General features: G+C 41.6%; 3 protein-coding genes across 5 annotated transcripts in view; 1 reads left to right on the top strand and 2 right to left on the bottom strand.

The window, feature by feature from the left end:
- si:ch73-344o19.1 (mucin-5AC) overlaps nt 1-3,132 on the bottom strand; it is a 21,233-nt gene extending 18,101 nt beyond the window's left edge. Inside the window, exon 1 of the mRNA XM_044133161.1 lies at nt 2,638-3,132. The gene's annotated coding sequence lies outside the window, so the exon portion shown is untranslated. The remainder of the gene's footprint in view (nt 1-2,637) is intronic.
- LOC122840623 (importin-13-like) overlaps nt 1-7,315 on the top strand; it is a 14,722-nt gene extending 7,407 nt beyond the window's left edge. Inside the window, exons 8-21 of the mRNA XM_044133150.1 lie at nt 174-321; nt 964-1,145; nt 1,226-1,252; nt 1,343-1,477; nt 3,153-3,302; nt 3,398-3,478; nt 3,568-3,705; nt 3,804-3,900; nt 4,878-4,930; nt 5,011-5,077; nt 5,152-5,210; nt 5,318-5,407; nt 5,488-5,669; nt 6,872-7,315. Of these exons, the coding sequence (XP_043989085.1) occupies nt 174-321; nt 964-1,145; nt 1,226-1,252; nt 1,343-1,477; nt 3,153-3,302; nt 3,398-3,478; nt 3,568-3,705; nt 3,804-3,900; nt 4,878-4,930; nt 5,011-5,077; nt 5,152-5,210; nt 5,318-5,407; nt 5,488-5,669; nt 6,872-6,965 (1,503 nt within the window). The 3' untranslated portion in view covers nt 6,966-7,315. The remainder of the gene's footprint in view (nt 1-173; nt 322-963; nt 1,146-1,225; nt 1,253-1,342; nt 1,478-3,152; nt 3,303-3,397; nt 3,479-3,567; nt 3,706-3,803; nt 3,901-4,877; nt 4,931-5,010; nt 5,078-5,151; nt 5,211-5,317; nt 5,408-5,487; nt 5,670-6,871) is intronic.
- Nucleotides 7,069-15,972, bottom strand: fzr1b (fizzy/cell division cycle 20 related 1b). 3 transcript variants are annotated; one of them, XM_044133156.1, is made up of 14 exons: nt 15,687-15,972; nt 15,150-15,316; nt 13,769-13,870; nt 13,573-13,636; nt 13,347-13,474; nt 13,165-13,247; nt 12,883-13,066; nt 11,656-11,721; nt 11,469-11,571; nt 11,193-11,374; nt 9,816-10,049; nt 8,881-8,985; nt 7,812-7,904; nt 7,069-7,676 (listed from the first exon to the last, which is right to left on the bottom strand). In XM_044133156.1, exons 2-14 carry the CDS (start codon nt 15,225-15,227, stop codon nt 7,635-7,637), a joined length of 1,464 nt encoding a protein of 487 aa, XP_043989091.1. In that variant the 5' UTR covers nt 15,228-15,316; nt 15,687-15,972; the 3' UTR covers nt 7,069-7,634. The 3 variants fall into 3 exon arrangements, with proteins under 3 accessions (XP_043989091.1, XP_043989092.1, XP_043989093.1); XM_044133157.1 differs by lacking the exon at nt 15,687-15,972 and adding an exon at nt 15,542-15,679; XM_044133158.1 differs by lacking the exon at nt 15,687-15,972 and adding an exon at nt 15,410-15,515.

Raw genomic sequence — 15,972 nt, 5'->3', positions numbered from 1 at the left:
AAAGGGGCAGGTTTACACAAGTTTTTTTTTCTTCTTCTTTCTGCTCCTTTTGCTCCTAAGTTCAGTAAGTGTTGTAAGAGTATGCGTCTGTGAATTAATAATGAAATTAGTTAAATCCAGTGCATAAACTGATTGATTGATTGATTGAAGCCTGCTGTTTTTGCTCTCCTAAGGACATCGAAGCGCTGCTGTTCGGCTTCCAGTCCATCGCTGAGACCATCGACGTGAACTACTCTGACGTTATTCCCGGTCTTATCGGTCTGATCCCTAGAATCAACGTCAGCAACGTGATGCTGGCCGACACCGTCATGTACACCATAGGTATAAACCCTAACTTCGAAGTTAAAGGCTCTAATCAGTCACTTAAAACATATAATGTTTTTTTTAATCTAACTTTTAAATCAGAGATGCATCGATCCAATATTAATACCTGTATCAGCTCCAATATTGAAAAAAAAATTGGTGTGACAGTCCATAAGGGTAAATCTATTCAATCTAATGCTACGCTTTGTGCTCTGAGCGACGTCATGGTCTATTATTTGTTTTACGTTATATTTAAAATTCCTAATTGCACTTTCTGAACCATTTGAAAGAAGGTTTGTTGCAGTTTATTTTAGCATATTTGACCAAGTTAAACCTGTTTTTGTCAGTTTCAGTTTCTTTATTATTTATTTTATATTGGCTGCCATACTCCCAATTGATTTCTAAAAGCCTGTGTTTTTTAAAAAAGCAGAAATATTATAAGTAAATTCAGCCCTGTTTTTCTGCATCGGATCAGTGTCAGCCGATGCTAAGCCTCAGATATCGGTATTGGTATTGCAAGCAGAAAAACGGGGATCGCAGCATCCCTAGTTTAAATTCTAGAAATAATCTCGAGAGCGATCAGGATTTGGTTCGAACCATCTTTGTGAAACCGGAGTCCGTTTTAGGCTGCTGAAGTAACGAGGCAAAAATGTCGAGCAGGGTCACTGGCTGAGTGGCTGGCGGACCACCCGGTGATGCTGGGTGGCATATTACCCATGGTGCTGCGGGGCCTTGTGAAGGCGGAACTGTCCGTTTCCAGTATCTCCACACTCAAGCGGATCTGCAGGGAGTGCCGGCAGGACCTGGCACCCTACGCTCAGGACATCCTCACCGTGTCTCAGGTCTGACACACAAACCCGTCACGCCTCCACGTCGTCGCAACTCTGATTATTTTGGGTTTTTTTCTGCTCTTTTCCATAAGGACGTGCTGGTGAAAGAAATCCATGAGGTGAGTAAGCACCCTGGACATCTCCTTAGCTCTGTTTTTAGTTTTAAGACAACCAGCTGCATCGGTGTGTGTGTGTGTGTGTGTGTGCAGAGCAGCCAGTGCATGTGGCTGATGCAGGCCCTGGGTTTCCTGCTGTCAGCCCTGCCAGCAGAGGAGATTTTAGGCAGACTGCACTCACTCATCAGCCCTCACATTCAGCAGCTGGACTCACTGGTCCGCCAGGAGGTAAGTCTGAAGCACAAAGGAGTTTACAAAAAGGACTAAAATAACTGTCGGAGTCTGGCCTGTGCAAACATAAAAGCCTAGACCAACACCAGACCTATCTGAATATGTGGGAAAACAAATAAATTTTTATGCGTTTTGGCCTTTCATACCCACAAAAACTCAGTTTTGTAAAACTAAAAATGACTATTTATAAAAAGTCCAATTTGAGATTTGAGAAAACTCAATACTTGTGTCTGCATGTGTACTAGGGGTGAGCGACATGGACTCAAAGTTTTATCACAATATTGTGGTACCATTATGATAAAGATGTCTTACTACTTGTTTTTTAAATTAACTGCACAGTGCCACAAACAAACTCTGCTCTTAAAAAAAGACCAGACTCATTTACGACATGTTTCTTTACCAGTAAGATAAAAAAACAAAAAAAACAACAAAAAAACAAACAAGTGTGATTTATATCACTGCACACGGCAACGTCATTTAATCATATACTTTGGTATTTATTTAAATTTTTCCTTGAACAAACAGTACTAAATCTAAACACTAAATCAAAAAAAGACAATCCTGACAATACCGACACAATGTATCATGATGATGAATGAAAATTATTTTAAGAAATTTATTACGATAAATTATAAGCGATACGGTAAATGCCCATGTGTACATGGAAAAAAACAGATTTGGGGTCCCGCGCGCTGCAGCCCGAGACAAATAATGTCCACAAACATGCTATAACATCATTCCCAACCTTGTGTTTTAATAACTTCCCATTCTAATACGCTACCTTATATATATATATATATATATATATATATATATATATATATATATATATATATATACTATATATATATATATATATATATATACATACAAGTATATACATAGCATCAAAAGACTAGCCACTGTTTTTGCAGCTAAATTTTGAAATTGTTTGTTTTTTTATTCATGTTTTTAGCTTTTGCTATCTCTGCCAAGTTTATTAGCTTATTAGTTTTACTAAACTTGATTTTATTTCTATTTTTTTTTTTCTTTTATCTACTTGTGATGTTTGTTGTGAAGCACTTTCATCAGCTGAGGTTGTTGTAAATGTGCTACATAAATAAACTTTGACTTTACTAAATGTGACATATTTCCCAAGGAGCCTCAAGTAAACCTACCGTATGGTACATCTGTCCACACAAACGAACCTCCTGGCGCCATGTTTAATTTCTAACAGGAAGTCTTGATTGTTCTGAAGTAATTTGATTGTCTGCTATGGGCGTTAGCTTTGCGCTCCACTGCCCCCTATAGGTTTGGAAGGAGTAAAACAACACTCAGGGGCGGGTTTGTGCGAGTTTATGTGGATGAAACCTTTTCTGAAACAGATCCAGTGTGTGCATACATTAAATAGACCCGTCTACGTGTATACACATAGCTTCCACTAATCAAAAGTAGGAAGCATAATTTCTTCTCTTAGAGGTTTGCTTGAACTCAACATTAATATAACGGTGTAGAAGAGATTAAATTTCCCTAAAACAAATCAGTTGACCCTTCCAATGAAGCTGGTGATCAGTTCTGCAGATAGAATTAGGTTTGGAGACTTAAAATATCACACGAAATCATCTAAAAATTGACTGCAAGACCAAGAAATGTCTTGTAAATGTCATAATCACACTTCTCTCTATCTCAATAGCCTGACCCTGCCACTAAGCAAGGCATCGTGTCCATCCTGGGTTTGCTGTCCAGCCTGTTTACCACCCTGGATGTCAACAGGCATGCGGATGGCTTAGACGAAGAAGACGCCAGCCACAGACTCACAGCTGCACAGAGCATTCAAAACCCAGTTAGTTTATCAAAAATAAATCAATAAAAATGGCACAATAACAAAGTGGAAGGTTATATTTTTGTATCTTTTACCTTATTCCTCTACACGTTTAGGTTGTGGTTGTGCTGCAGCAAGTGTTCCCTTTAATTCAGACCATCATTAGCAAATGGCTTCATGACTCGGAAGTAGTTGAGGTATTTTCTTCAGCACACTCATCGCTTCAACTGACTGCTACATACATATTTCATCAGCCTTTGCATGCTTAATGACCCTCTCATCCTAGGCAGTGTGCGGGGTCTTTGATAAATCAGTACGGACCCTGCTGCACGACTTTGGCCCCATGGTGGCTCAGCTGAGTGAGATGCTGGGACAAATCTACAGCACCTACCCACAAGCCGCTGCGCTGGACCTGACTCGTCAGGCATGGATCCACAGATCTGAGCTGGGATAAAATAACAACATTTCATAAAAACGTTGCTCGGTGTGGAAAAGCCGGGATTAATTCCACGTTCTCTTTAGATGGTGCATATCTTTGCTGGAGAGGAGCAACACATGTCGGACGTCAGAAGTCTTGTGGAAGTGCTGACCTCAACCACGCTTTCTATATTCCAGCAAGGTAACGAGGGCTACACGGTTGAATATATTGGAGTCCTGATTTATTTTGCTTCCGAAATATTCGTACAGATTTGAATAGGGATTAATAGACCTGAGTCAAGTTGAACCCTCAATTGGTGTCAAATGTTTGTGCGGCAAAAGTGTTTTTGTTTGTGCCGCTCTCCTTTAACAGATATAACTGTTTTCAGAGGTCATCAAAGGTCAACCAGCCAGTCCACATTTATGAAGTCAAACTAAATGTGGTGTCAATCAACCATCAGAGTTGTGCAGCAAAAGTTTTAGTTTTTTAAATTAAAAAAAATATATATATATATATTTTTATTTTTATTTTTTATTTTTTTAAATTAAAAAAAAAAAGTTTCCAGATGCATTCAGAGATCCTCCATCCCACATTACCAGAACCAAACAAAATTCATACATATTAATTTTGCTATTTTTGTGCAACTAAAATTTTGACGCAAAATGTGTTTGACCCTTTGTGACCTCTGGAAAAATTCATTAATATCTTTAAAAATGATAGGCGCACAAACAAAAACTTTTCCGCATTCGACAATAAATTCATTAGATTTGGAAAACGTGGGCTGGGTCCAACTTCACTCAGGTGATGAAGAGTAAAAACTTTAGGAGGATTAAAAGAAGAACAATGAAACAACTACTTTACCCTACTTAAAATAACCATATTTCAATTGTGTTTATCATACTAATCCAATCAAAGGCATTTTTTTTTACAGACAATACTGGCTCATTCACTGATTTAGGTGATTCTTTTCCACATTTTACATTTAGATGGTGCATATCTTTGCTGGAGACCCACTGGGTCTTATTTTCAGACCCAGTGGGAAAAGAACATTCAGGAAAATCTGAAAACCTTCCATTCAAAACGAATCTAATAAAGTTTGGATCTTTGGAAGCACGTTGAATTTAGAGCGACTCAACACTGGGTGACAGTACTTTTGTGTTCTACGTGTGACTCGACAGGTCCCAGGGATCATCCCGACATCGCAGAGTCATTCATGAACCTCCACGCTCAGGTTGGTGGAACGCGCATTCAAACGCAGCCAGTAGCTGAAAACGTCACAGATGCAGAACTCTTTGTCTGTCGAACATTTAGATTCTTAAAAGGAGTCCAGATTTGTACCTGTCGACCCAACTGGACGTCAAAGCTCTGTTTTACTCAGGTGAGCGTCAGCGCAGGACAGCGTTCTTCACAAAATGCAGGGCTTCAAAAATATTCTCTCCTGCTTTTCTCCAGGGATTCTGTCCATCAAGTTCCCAGAGACGCCCACTGTTAAAGCAGCCTGCCTATTCTTTGTAAGCACCAAATGGGAGGCGGGGAGGGAAGTGTGACATTTCAGATCGGGAACAATTTTTCCTTAAATCATACGACTGATTTTCACTTTCTGTCATGTTACCAACAGACAGAGTTTTTGAGTCGCTGCAAAGACATGCCAGCTCTGACCGACGTGGTGCAGAACGATGGAAAGATCCTGACAGAGACGGTGCTGCAGGTACGATCCACTCGGCTTGTCGTCTGCATTGTTCCGGGGAGCGTCGCCGCCCTCATGCGTCTGCTTTGCTCCTCTCCTAGGCGGTCGGAGGGGGTTCTTCACGCAGCCTGGCGGAGAACTTCTCCGAGGTTCTGCTCAGTCTGAACAGACACAGTCCGGGTCTGCTGTCTCAGTGGCTCACAGAAACCCTGCAGACCCCCGGGTTCCCATCGGCACACGTGACTACGGAGCAGAAGCACACTTTCTCTCAGCAGATCCTGAGGTAAGCTAACATTGATTGTAAACCAGATATTATATTTTGGGACAGTATCATGTGTTTTCCAGGCACATAGTGTTATTTTATGGCACAATCAAGTAACTATGTTAAATTCAGTGATTAGAAGAAGCGCTATGTATCAAATATGACTTAAAAGAAATTTGACTTTGTAATTTAATGCCTTGAAATTGGGCCTCCGTCTCTTTAAAAACTCCTGCTCTTTCTGATACTCCGCCTTTAGGAAGTCATCACAACATGGCTCCTCTATTCACCCTTTAATAGACGGTTAGCTTTTTTACCCGTGTTATAATTTACTCTGAGTGTTTGCTAATTGTTGCTGGCTAGTCTGAAGGAGCTGAGTGAGGGAGTCGTGGGCCAGCGCTGCTCTGTGAAGAGGAAGTTTAGGTGCTTAAACTGCAGCTCTGAGGAGGAGATTTGTCCTCGAAGGCGGGGTTAGATCCATGCAGGGGTTCTGCACAGCAGAATGGTTGCTATGGGAGATTAAAGGATATCTCAAACATTAAATTTCCAATAAAAAAAAAAGATGTACTTATAATTATAGAATAATAAATCTCCATAGACTTACAGTTATCTTAATAGTAATAATTTAGTTCAGCTAGTTTATCAATTTCTGATTATGTCTTTGTCTAAAACAAACGGAGCCGTGTCACATCCTATTTAAACCCCAAGGAAACAAATAATCGTAAAACACTAGTTAAAAGCTTCCTAACTAGTAATTCACTTAGAAATTATTAGCTAAGAACTATCTACCTAGTAAATCTTAGCCATAAATTACTAGTTAAAAGCTTCTTAGAAACCTGAAAAATGATTTAAAATGCTTCAATTACTTTTGTTTTTTAAAATGACTGTTAGATGTACATTTTTCTTTTTTGTACTTAACTAGCTTATGCAAATTAAAGCTTTTTCTCAAGACAGTCAGAACTCGATTATGCTACTGTAAAAAAAAAGAAAGTTATTTAACAAAATTACATATTTGTATTTGGGGAAAATTCTTTGATCGGTTTTATGGAGCCCAGCATCTCACTGATGTTTCAAATAAAAGCCTCTACTATCAGACTAATAAAAACTAAAATCTTTTAGCTATGATTGTGTTTTACTCAACCAGTGAATAAACTCAGGAATCCCTTGATGATCTAAGCTGGTACTGTAACCGCTGTTCCTACCCAAGGTGTCCTCCTTCCTTCCAGGGAACAAACAAACAAGCGTCGCGTTAAGGAGACGGTGAAGGAGTTCTCTCTGCTCTGCAGGGGGCTGCAGGGGGCCGGCTTCTCTGAATGCTAGCTGTCGGCAGGACAACCCAGAGCAGGACGAGACGCTGGAAAACAGAAAAACACCTGGACACGACAACGCATGCGCATTCAGAGGACAGTTAAGCACTTCTGAGTCACTGTGGGACATGTTTTTAATAAAATAGTTGTCAGAAAGTGTCACAGTGCCATGAATGTACATTTACTGGAAAAAAAAAAAAGACCCAACACTGATTAAACCAATCTGTTGTTGCAGGTGAATGAGTGTTTACTGATTGGTTCCTCTTTCCCGTCGCATGCTGTTGCTTTATGGAAACATCCCAGCCCAGCCCCCCCCCCCCCTTTCCTCCTCTCCATTACAGCCTTTTTCTCTTTTTTTTTTTTTTTTTTTTAAAAAAAGCTTCCATCATTACATCGTATAACTTAGAACTCTCATATCTGCCAATAGATAAGAAAACAACTTGATCACATCCACGACAGCAAGGAGAACAAGAGCGACTTTTGAAGAAGAGCGCGCATAGTGACTTTCTGTTTTTAATCTGCGACGTCGCTCCGGAGGGCGGCGGTCGTCGCTGGGAGGGTGGAAAATGTTTGAACTAGGACAGTCTCCGTGGAGGTGGGTGCTCATTGCAGAGGGTCTATGAGTCTGTGAATTTCATCCACTCAGGATCCTCCTGCAGCCTCCCTGACCAATGGCTGCCCACTATCGTATCCTTGTGAAAAGGTTCAGCACGGACTTTGATTCCTGTTTGGAGAGAGAAAGAAAATGGTGATTGTCTTTCAGTTTCAAAACTTGTGTCAGTTTTAAACTTTTTTGAATTTTTTTATTTTTTTATTTTTGAAAAACAGTTTCAAACATTTTTTTATTTTATTTTTTTACCTTAGTGCATCGTGTTTTACTGAAGAGGTTCCAGAAGCGAAGAGTCTCGTCTCCGGCTCCGGTAACGATGGCCTCTCCGTCCGGGGACACGGCCTGATGAGGACCGTGTGAGAGAACATGAAACCTTGTGGAAACATGAAACCTCGAGCAAAGCTGAACCCTACTGGAAATGGTAACTGCAGTGGAGCGGTAACCAAACGGTTCAGACATCTGCAATTTATTCCCCTTGTGACATTTATTCATATATTTACAAACACACATTGAAGCAACATGACTGGGTTGCATTAGAATGAGTTGCAGTGGCGTACATGCTTTTGCCAATTCGCTAGTGCGCTAATATTGGAGGTAATTTTTTTGTTTAGTGCGTTGGCATTTTATTCTAGCAAAGAAAACGTTCAGCACACCCGGCTAACCCCTAAATTAATTTTTCCTGATTAATTCTAAAGCACCAATTTACTTGCCAGTTAAATAAAGTTACGTGTCTGTATTGAAGTTTTTGTTATCGACTTTAAATAATTCTTCAAGTAGGTAGACGTTTCTGTTAATGCTCTTATTTTGAAGTGTGAAGACCGTTTATGCAGCTTCCTGTCCTCATGTTCCCCTGTTTTTCACCTCAATAACTTTTCATAGAAATGTACAGGAACAACATAAAACACAGACAGTTGAAGAAGTTAGAAACATAAATACAGAATCTATGGGTCTCACATATCATTATGTCAAAATGAAATCGATGACAGCGTTGGAGTCTTTCAAGGGCGGAAATAATTTGCACTTCACCATCAGCGTCTGCTAACTACTGTGTATATGTAGTGCTTTAGAGTTGGCAAAACTATCGCGCATCATATGTTCTTTAGGGTGAGCGCAGCTAACTTTTCAGCTCGCGGTGCCCACCACTGACGAATTGGATTGATTTGAACAGAATGGATCAAAAAGTGGATGTCATTTGAGTGGGATCTGTACAAAGAAAGCAGCAATCAAAAGAGTGAGAACACAAAAGGTTCTCACTGTTTCTGCCAAGTTTGCTTCCTCTTCACGTTTTGCTATGTGGTCAAAGCAGCTCTTCACATACCAGATATAAGACTCTGTAGGAGTGTCCGGTCAGCTTGGCCACCTGCGTTAGAGACGGATACTTCCACACCAGAATCTGGTTCTGAGAGTAGCCGTGAGTGCTTACCTGGACAAAAAAAAAACAACAAAAAAAAACACACATGTAATGCATACACATTTTAATATGACTTCCCTGGGGAAAGTTTGAAAATCTTTTTTCAAATGTATTTATTTGTGGGATACATTCGGAAATGAACCATGACATTAGATTATTAAGGTAACCGGCTGATTTTACACCTGACCAGATGGACTGGCCTGATGCAAACATTGAATGCACCATATTTAAGGTTGCGCTAACAACACTCTTCTGTGTGGGCGCTGTTACTGTGTGAAGAAGCCTAAGCTATTCTCAAGGAGGTTTTTCTCAAAGTTTCACCTGTAACCAGACATTTTTCCCCATTTTCTAAGTGAAATAATCTGCCAATGGAACTAGAACAGAACTACTGACTTAAGACGAGCTGCTACGTCTTGCTGAAAACTTACTTGTGAGTTAGTTTTGTCGTATTTTAAGTGCACTAAGATATTTGCTAAGAAACTAGAAAAAGCTGCTTGGTAAGATGTAGCATTTTTTGCAGTGTAGTTGAGACCAATGCACCAAACTAGAGACATTTGTTATTCAGTCTTTGGTACAATCATGAAAATGGTCATGCAATTAATAAGATTTATTCCTTAGTGTGACACACTTACATGTGTCACAATACACACATGTAAGTGTGTGTATTGTCTCTGAGAAATTGCTATTTTATTTTAGGTATACAACTTTTTAAATTTATCCAAAATGTTGGGGAAAAAAACAAAAAAAACAAGAAGAATGTCCACAGCTTTGGAAGAGAAATCCCGATAAATGAGCCACGGAATCTCTCTGCGTTAACGATGGGTGCGGATGATCCTCCTCACCAGCTCGTTGGCGTGTTTGGACCAGGCCAGGTTGCAGACCTGGGAGCCGGTGTCGGTGCTCTGCAGCGCCTGACCCGTCAGGGTGTTCCAGAAGCGCAGGCAGCGGTCGGCGGTGCCGCCGCCCGAGGCCAGCAGCCCGTGCTGGTGAGGGGACCAGGCGATGGCCTTCACGGCCGCCAGGTGGTCGCTGTACTGCTGCACGGGGACGAGGCTGGAGCTGTTCCACACCAGCAGCTGGACGGACGGAAAAAAAAAGAAAAGAAAGGAAAAAAAGAAAAAAGATGAGAATAAGGATCCTGCTGGACAAAATCTGTGCAGCCGTAACAGGATATTTATTTACAACAGTTCTATAGGAATCTACACTGTATCAAATTGCATTAGTTTATGTTGAAAGAAAGATAAGTTTGTGCATAAAACTCTGCAACTTAAATTGCCAGCATTAGGTTAGCTTAGCTGCCTGATTTTTTTCCAAAATAATAATAAAAAAAACCATAAAAGAATTATAGAAAAAAAACACAAAAAACATTATTGTTTAAAATCAGTTTGAGCATTTTGAATCGATTCAGAATTGTCAGGACTAGGAATTGCAATTCTCTACAGAATTGATGTTTTTTTCTATACCTGTAGTTTGTATGTGATGTATTTAACACCCCCACCTTCATAACGTTTAGAAGAAAAACTCATTCTTTCTGTATGATTACAGCTATTACGTTTGTTAGTTATTTTATTGTATAAGTGTTTAATGAAATTCTTATACCAAGGTAGTTTCTTTTCTTTTTTTATACAAACTCGATATTTTGGCGTTACTATTATGTATATTATGCAGGTTTATGGCCCCCTTGTGGCCAAAGATAAATAAGCAGCATCCTGGAGTTAATTAAAGCTAAGACTGACTCTGATACAGTTTAAAGACGCAACGGTCCACTTTTCTCGCTTCACTTGTGGAAGGTTTAGTATCGGCTGATACCGATCTGATACAGAAAAACATTGATAATTTAACTTAAAACGTTTCTGTTTTTAACCACAAATAAAAATGTAATGAATTACAAATTTATCTGATAACTCTGCACCAGAACAGCACACTTAAATACACAAAAAGCTTCACAAGCTTGGTCAAACATGTAAAAAATAAAGTGGAACTTCTTTCAAATGGTTCAGAAAGTGAAACTAGAAACTCTAAATATAATATAAAATAAATAATAAGGCATAATGTCGCTCAGATCACAAAGCATAGAATTAGACAGAATAGATCTGTTCTTATGGATCAGGCACATTGTCACCAACACCAATCTTGAATTTTTTAAATATCGGGACCAACAGAGAAATTCCTACCGGATCGGATCGCATCTCTACTAGAGTCCGCTTGAGGTGCCTTACTTTGTTGTCGTTGCCTCCAGAAGCCAGGTGCTGGTGGTCCGGAGACCACTTGAGGCCGCACACCTCTTGCCGGTGACCTTGCAGCCTTCTCTCCGCGGCGGGCGGCGTTCGGACGTCCCGCTGCAGGATCACCCTGTCCCGACTCCCCGACGACAGCTGCTCCCCGTTCCACGCCAGCGCACCTGCAGCACCACAGAAACAAACAAAAAAACCCTCATCGTTCCGATTGAGCGAGCGTCATTGGGCCCTGCGGCGCTCGGTCGGGGCCGGACTGACCTACTCGGGCCGAGTGGCCCTCCAGACACGTCAGCTTCCGGCCTCCGGCTGCGTCCCAGATCTGAACGTAACCCTTGTGGGTTCCTACGGCCACCAGGCTCCCCTGAGGCATCCAGAGGAAAATGAAGAGTCAGTTTTTCTCCTCAGACGTATCTAAGCAGCAGATTGATTCGCTCACAATCCTCACCCGCTCATTCCAACACACCGATGTGACAGAGTCCCCGTCAACTGAAAGGTCACATAACCTGGTCACCTGTTGGTATCAGAGAGCTTTTAATTATTATTATTATTATTAGATTTTATTTTATTTTTTTACAAACAAATATAAAGCATATCACATATATTCCTATCCAACCCAATACTGTACAAAGTCTTGTGGAAAATATCTACGCCTGTTTTGTATGTTACAGGTGGATTTACATCAAACTCTTTTTCATTTTCTATCATTCATGATAAAAAGCCTGGATGTCCTGAAAGGGCCACTTGTGGCAGAATGAATGGATAAAACTAGCAATTGAAACGATAGTAAGCAGCTGCCTCTGTATTCAACAAGTGCCTTAAATTAAATACTAAACATCTTTTCAACTAATTGTCAACTAATGGTTTATTCGATTAAGAGCTGTTCTAATCAAACACTTAGACCTTATTTTAGTGCTGCAGTTTGGCTGCCAAACAACAGAGGTCGTCATTAAGCAGGGCCAGTTGGTACAGAAATAAAGATGGCAGGGCCATATCAGAACGTCAAAGAGAAATGCTCCACACAAAGTTGGGTGTGGGATGTCAATCGAACTTCATGAGGTTCTGTTTTGAAACATAAAAGAACAACAAGCTCCTTAAGTTTCACCTTAGTAGCGCTCATTGAGCTTTTTCTCCCGCATTTTTGACTTTTCAAGCTCAGAAATTTCCACGAGTTTTTGTCTAGAAAATTTCTGAGAATAATCTCAAGTTTTCTAAGAATTTTAGCAGAAGTTTACTCCTTTATTTTTCTATCTACAACGGCCCTAATACGTCATCATAGGTGACAAAAAGACAGAGAGAATAACAGAAAAATTGCAGTATGAGGAAAAAACAACAACAAAGAAAACATAATACTGATAAGCAAGGCTGACTTCGAGCGCCGTCGTGAATTAAAAATGCACTTTATGGAGTCAGGTTTTAACATTCCTTCAAGAGCAACTGCAGAGAGTACTTCCAACTCTGCGTTCATTGTTTCACATATTTTTTTTCCTGTCATTTTTTAGTTTTCTATTCAGCAACCTAAGAGGTTCTTGTTTTGCTGAATTTTATTGGTATTTCTAAAGTTGGTAATGCGAGAAAAACTACAATTTTCTGTTAGAGTTAACCCTAAACCCTAACAATTAATCATCAGTCGATCAATCAACGTTGTTACTGAGCAGTGAGGCTCCCGTCTGACCTGGCTAGTGCAGGCACTCCACAAGTAGACGCAGGCCCCCAGCCCCACACTCAGCAGGTTTCCCGCCGACCAATCCACCAGGTTGAGGTAGAAGTCGTCCTGCAGCTCCGGAGCGTCCAGGACTTTGAACGGGATCTTGGAGATCTTTCGCGCCGGCTTGCGGGGCGAACGGAGCAGCTTGTGACTAGAGAACCGTCAAAGAGAGAACGAGAGAAGAGAAAAAGAAAAAACTATCTGAGCTGAACAGAAACTCCAGTAAATGTCTGGTGGGACGTTTGCTACCTCTTGTTGCTGAGCGGAGAAAGTGAGAAGGGGGAGACTTCATTACCGCCATCGCAAGGCACTCTCTTCGTGTGGACAGCGTACTGCAGAGATCGCACACACACACGAAGACGACAAAGAGTTACACCTTCCAGTCGGATTGAAGCGGCTCCGTCTGATGAGGATTTGACGGTGATCTGCACCCTGAAAAGGCTGCAGGAGTCTGGAGCGAGGACTTCGTGCCGCCGGTCGTCGGCGTGAGGCTCCGCCACCGTCTCGATGCCGGCGCCCAGCAGCTCGTTCCTCAGCAGGGCGGCGTAGGCCACGGCGTCTAACGGAGGAACGACAGTAAACCCAGCAGCGGATCAGGATCAGGGATCAACAACGGCCGCCGGGCAAGCGAGCGAGCGGGAGGGGCGGGGTTCTGACCTTTACTGGAGTCGGCGCTGGCGTCCTTCGCTTTGTGGTTCTGCGCGGGAGAGCGGCAGTTCTCCTGCAGAGAAAATCCATCACGCATCTACAGCTGAATCCCGACTGGTCAAAGAGCTCAGTGTTTGTTTGTTTTTTTGCTTTGTTTTGTTAAATGAACAGCTTGCACAGTTGACGGGTAACATAAAGCTCTTACGTTGGCATAGTGGAAGTTGATGCTCCAGTTGCTTCCAGCGCGGGTGGGAATGAAGCGGTCCCCTGACTTCACACTGAGAGGGCTGCAGGCAGCTCCTAAACTCTAGGAAACCAACAGACAGCCCAGCATGGTTACTGAGGACAGGATACACACCGTTCTGTCAGAACCAAACGCCGCGGTTTGACAGAATAACAGGATGGACGGATGACTGGATGGATTTATTGTCATACCAGCTCACATTTACATATTTACGGAACAAAATTCAGACTAAGCTCCCAGTTAAATAAAAAGTCTAATGGGTGTGCTGTGGTGGCGTAGGGGACAGCGCGACCCACATTTGGAGGCCTTCAGTCCTCGACGCGGCCGTCGCGGGTTCGATTCCCGGACCCGGCGACATTTTCCGCATGTCTTCTCCCCTCTCCATCCCCCTTTCCTGTTAGCCTACTGTCATATAAGGGACACTAGAGCCCACAAAAAGACCCCCTGTTGGGGAGAAAAAATAAATAAATAAAAAATAAAAAGTCTAATAAACAAATAAATAGAGAAATCAAGTACTTGTATAAAAAAAGAACTTACAAAAGTGAGCTGATGTTGAAATTATCTTTGCTAAATGCTAAAAACAGATGTAAATGGATGCATGCATTATTATTTATGTATGTATGCAAGGATGTATAGATGAAGATTTTTGATGTCAAACAACCTCACGTATTCATGTTTATGTGATAAAATTCAGACTTAAGTATCAATTTAAAAAGGCCAATTACTAAATAAATAAACATATAAATCGAGTACTTATAAAAATTAAGTATTTATTAACAGGATTAAAAAGAGAGCTGAAGCTGAAATTTGCTCTGCTAAATGATAAAAAAAATACACATGTAAATTAACTAATATATGGATGGACATGCAAACTAGAAGATTCAAGTCAAACCAGCTCACATTTACAACATTCAAACTGAGGTCCCAGAAGAAAAATTAAAGCCTAATAAACGAATATATAAAATCTAGAACATATAATAAAATTAAGTGTTTATCAAAGGGTTACAAAAGTGAGATGATGCTGAAACGATATTTACTAAATGCTAAACAGACATGGAAATGGATGAATGGATAATAACATGGATTGACAAGTAGATGCATGACAATGAGACGGGGAATAATGTCCAGAAAGACAAAGTTTTAAGCCGTAATATATTCTATATTTTTCTGTAGGAAAAAAAACCCCCAACTCTAATCTTTCTAAGCCTTTTTTCCCCCCCACACACGGTTTAGGAACCCCGTGAGGAGGTTCAGGACAGTGACAACTCAGAGCTGAAGTCTTTGTTAATGACATACCTTAATACTAAACTGTGTGCATCAGTGACGCTGCTGTCCTGCTCACCTTGGTCATGCGGCGCTCTGTGGGCAGGTTCTGGTGGTTGTTCTGCCTCAGCAGCCGTCTTTCGTACTCTTGGTCCATCCGTTCAGTGCTGTGGCTTGCGGGGCTCTCCCCGCCCCTCTATACCTCCGCTCCCTCCCGGTGAGGAAATCCGTAGAGGATCTCCATCTCTGTATAAACCAAAACAACTCCATTCAAATCACGCAGCACCAAGGAGCGATTTAAAGGCACGAGAATGTTTAACGAGCCAGGGCAACACGAACCAAGCGGCCCGGTTAGCCTGCTGTGGTCGTGTTGACACACTGAGGCGGTGTGGGCTCAATGCTGGGTCTGCAATGCTTTAAAACCCCGGTCGCCGTTATTTTTATTATTCAAGTGAGAGCAGCAGACATTACCGAAACGTTTCAGGATGTGCTCATAAGGAAAGCTGCGCCGTTGTCATGGTATCATGCTCGCGCACACCAACAACCGCTTCCTCCTCTTCAAACTAACCCCAGCTATCTATCCTGCCCCTCGATAGGCATGCGTTGTCCCACCGACCTGTCAGGTGTCTCAGGTGACCAGGGCGGCTAACATCTTCGGCTGAAAGGATGAACTCCGCGTTAGGAAAAACTGTAATCGTGTTCCGTGTAGCAGCAGCGGTACAGCAAGATGCCAACGCGACTCTCCTATGTTGTTTATGTTCGCGACAAAGATGGCGTCCGGAGTCAGCTGTGGCAGAATTTTTTTGCTTTGAGCTGACTTCTGCTGCCTGTGCTGTGAGCTTTGGAGACGGCGCAACAGCGACACCCTCTGGTGACTTCAGCGCATTGTTGAATGAGTGAAG

The sequence above is a fragment of the Gambusia affinis genome, linkage group LG12 (genome assembly GCF_019740435.1).
Source record: "Gambusia affinis linkage group LG12, SWU_Gaff_1.0, whole genome shotgun sequence".
NCBI classification, from domain to species: Eukaryota; Metazoa; Chordata; class Actinopteri; order Cyprinodontiformes; family Poeciliidae; genus Gambusia; species Gambusia affinis.
Note: the sequence above shows the minus strand (reverse complement) of the source record. Positions and strands in the feature narration are given on the sequence as shown.

Bases quoted from the DNA above. Each gene is read 5' to 3' on its own strand.
- fzr1b (XM_044133156.1), bottom strand. From the start codon at position 15,227: ATGGACCAAGAGTACGAAAGACGGCTGCTGAGGCAGAACAACCACCAG. The intron at 11,572-11,655 runs GTGAGGATTGTG...TGGATGCCTCAG, and splicing joins CGGTGTGTTGGAATGAGCGG to GGGAGCCTGGTGGCCGTAGG. The intron at 7,905-8,880 runs GTATGTGAAGAG...GGTCCTCATCAG, and splicing joins CCTACAGAGTCTTATATCTG to GCCGTGTCCCCGGACGGAGA.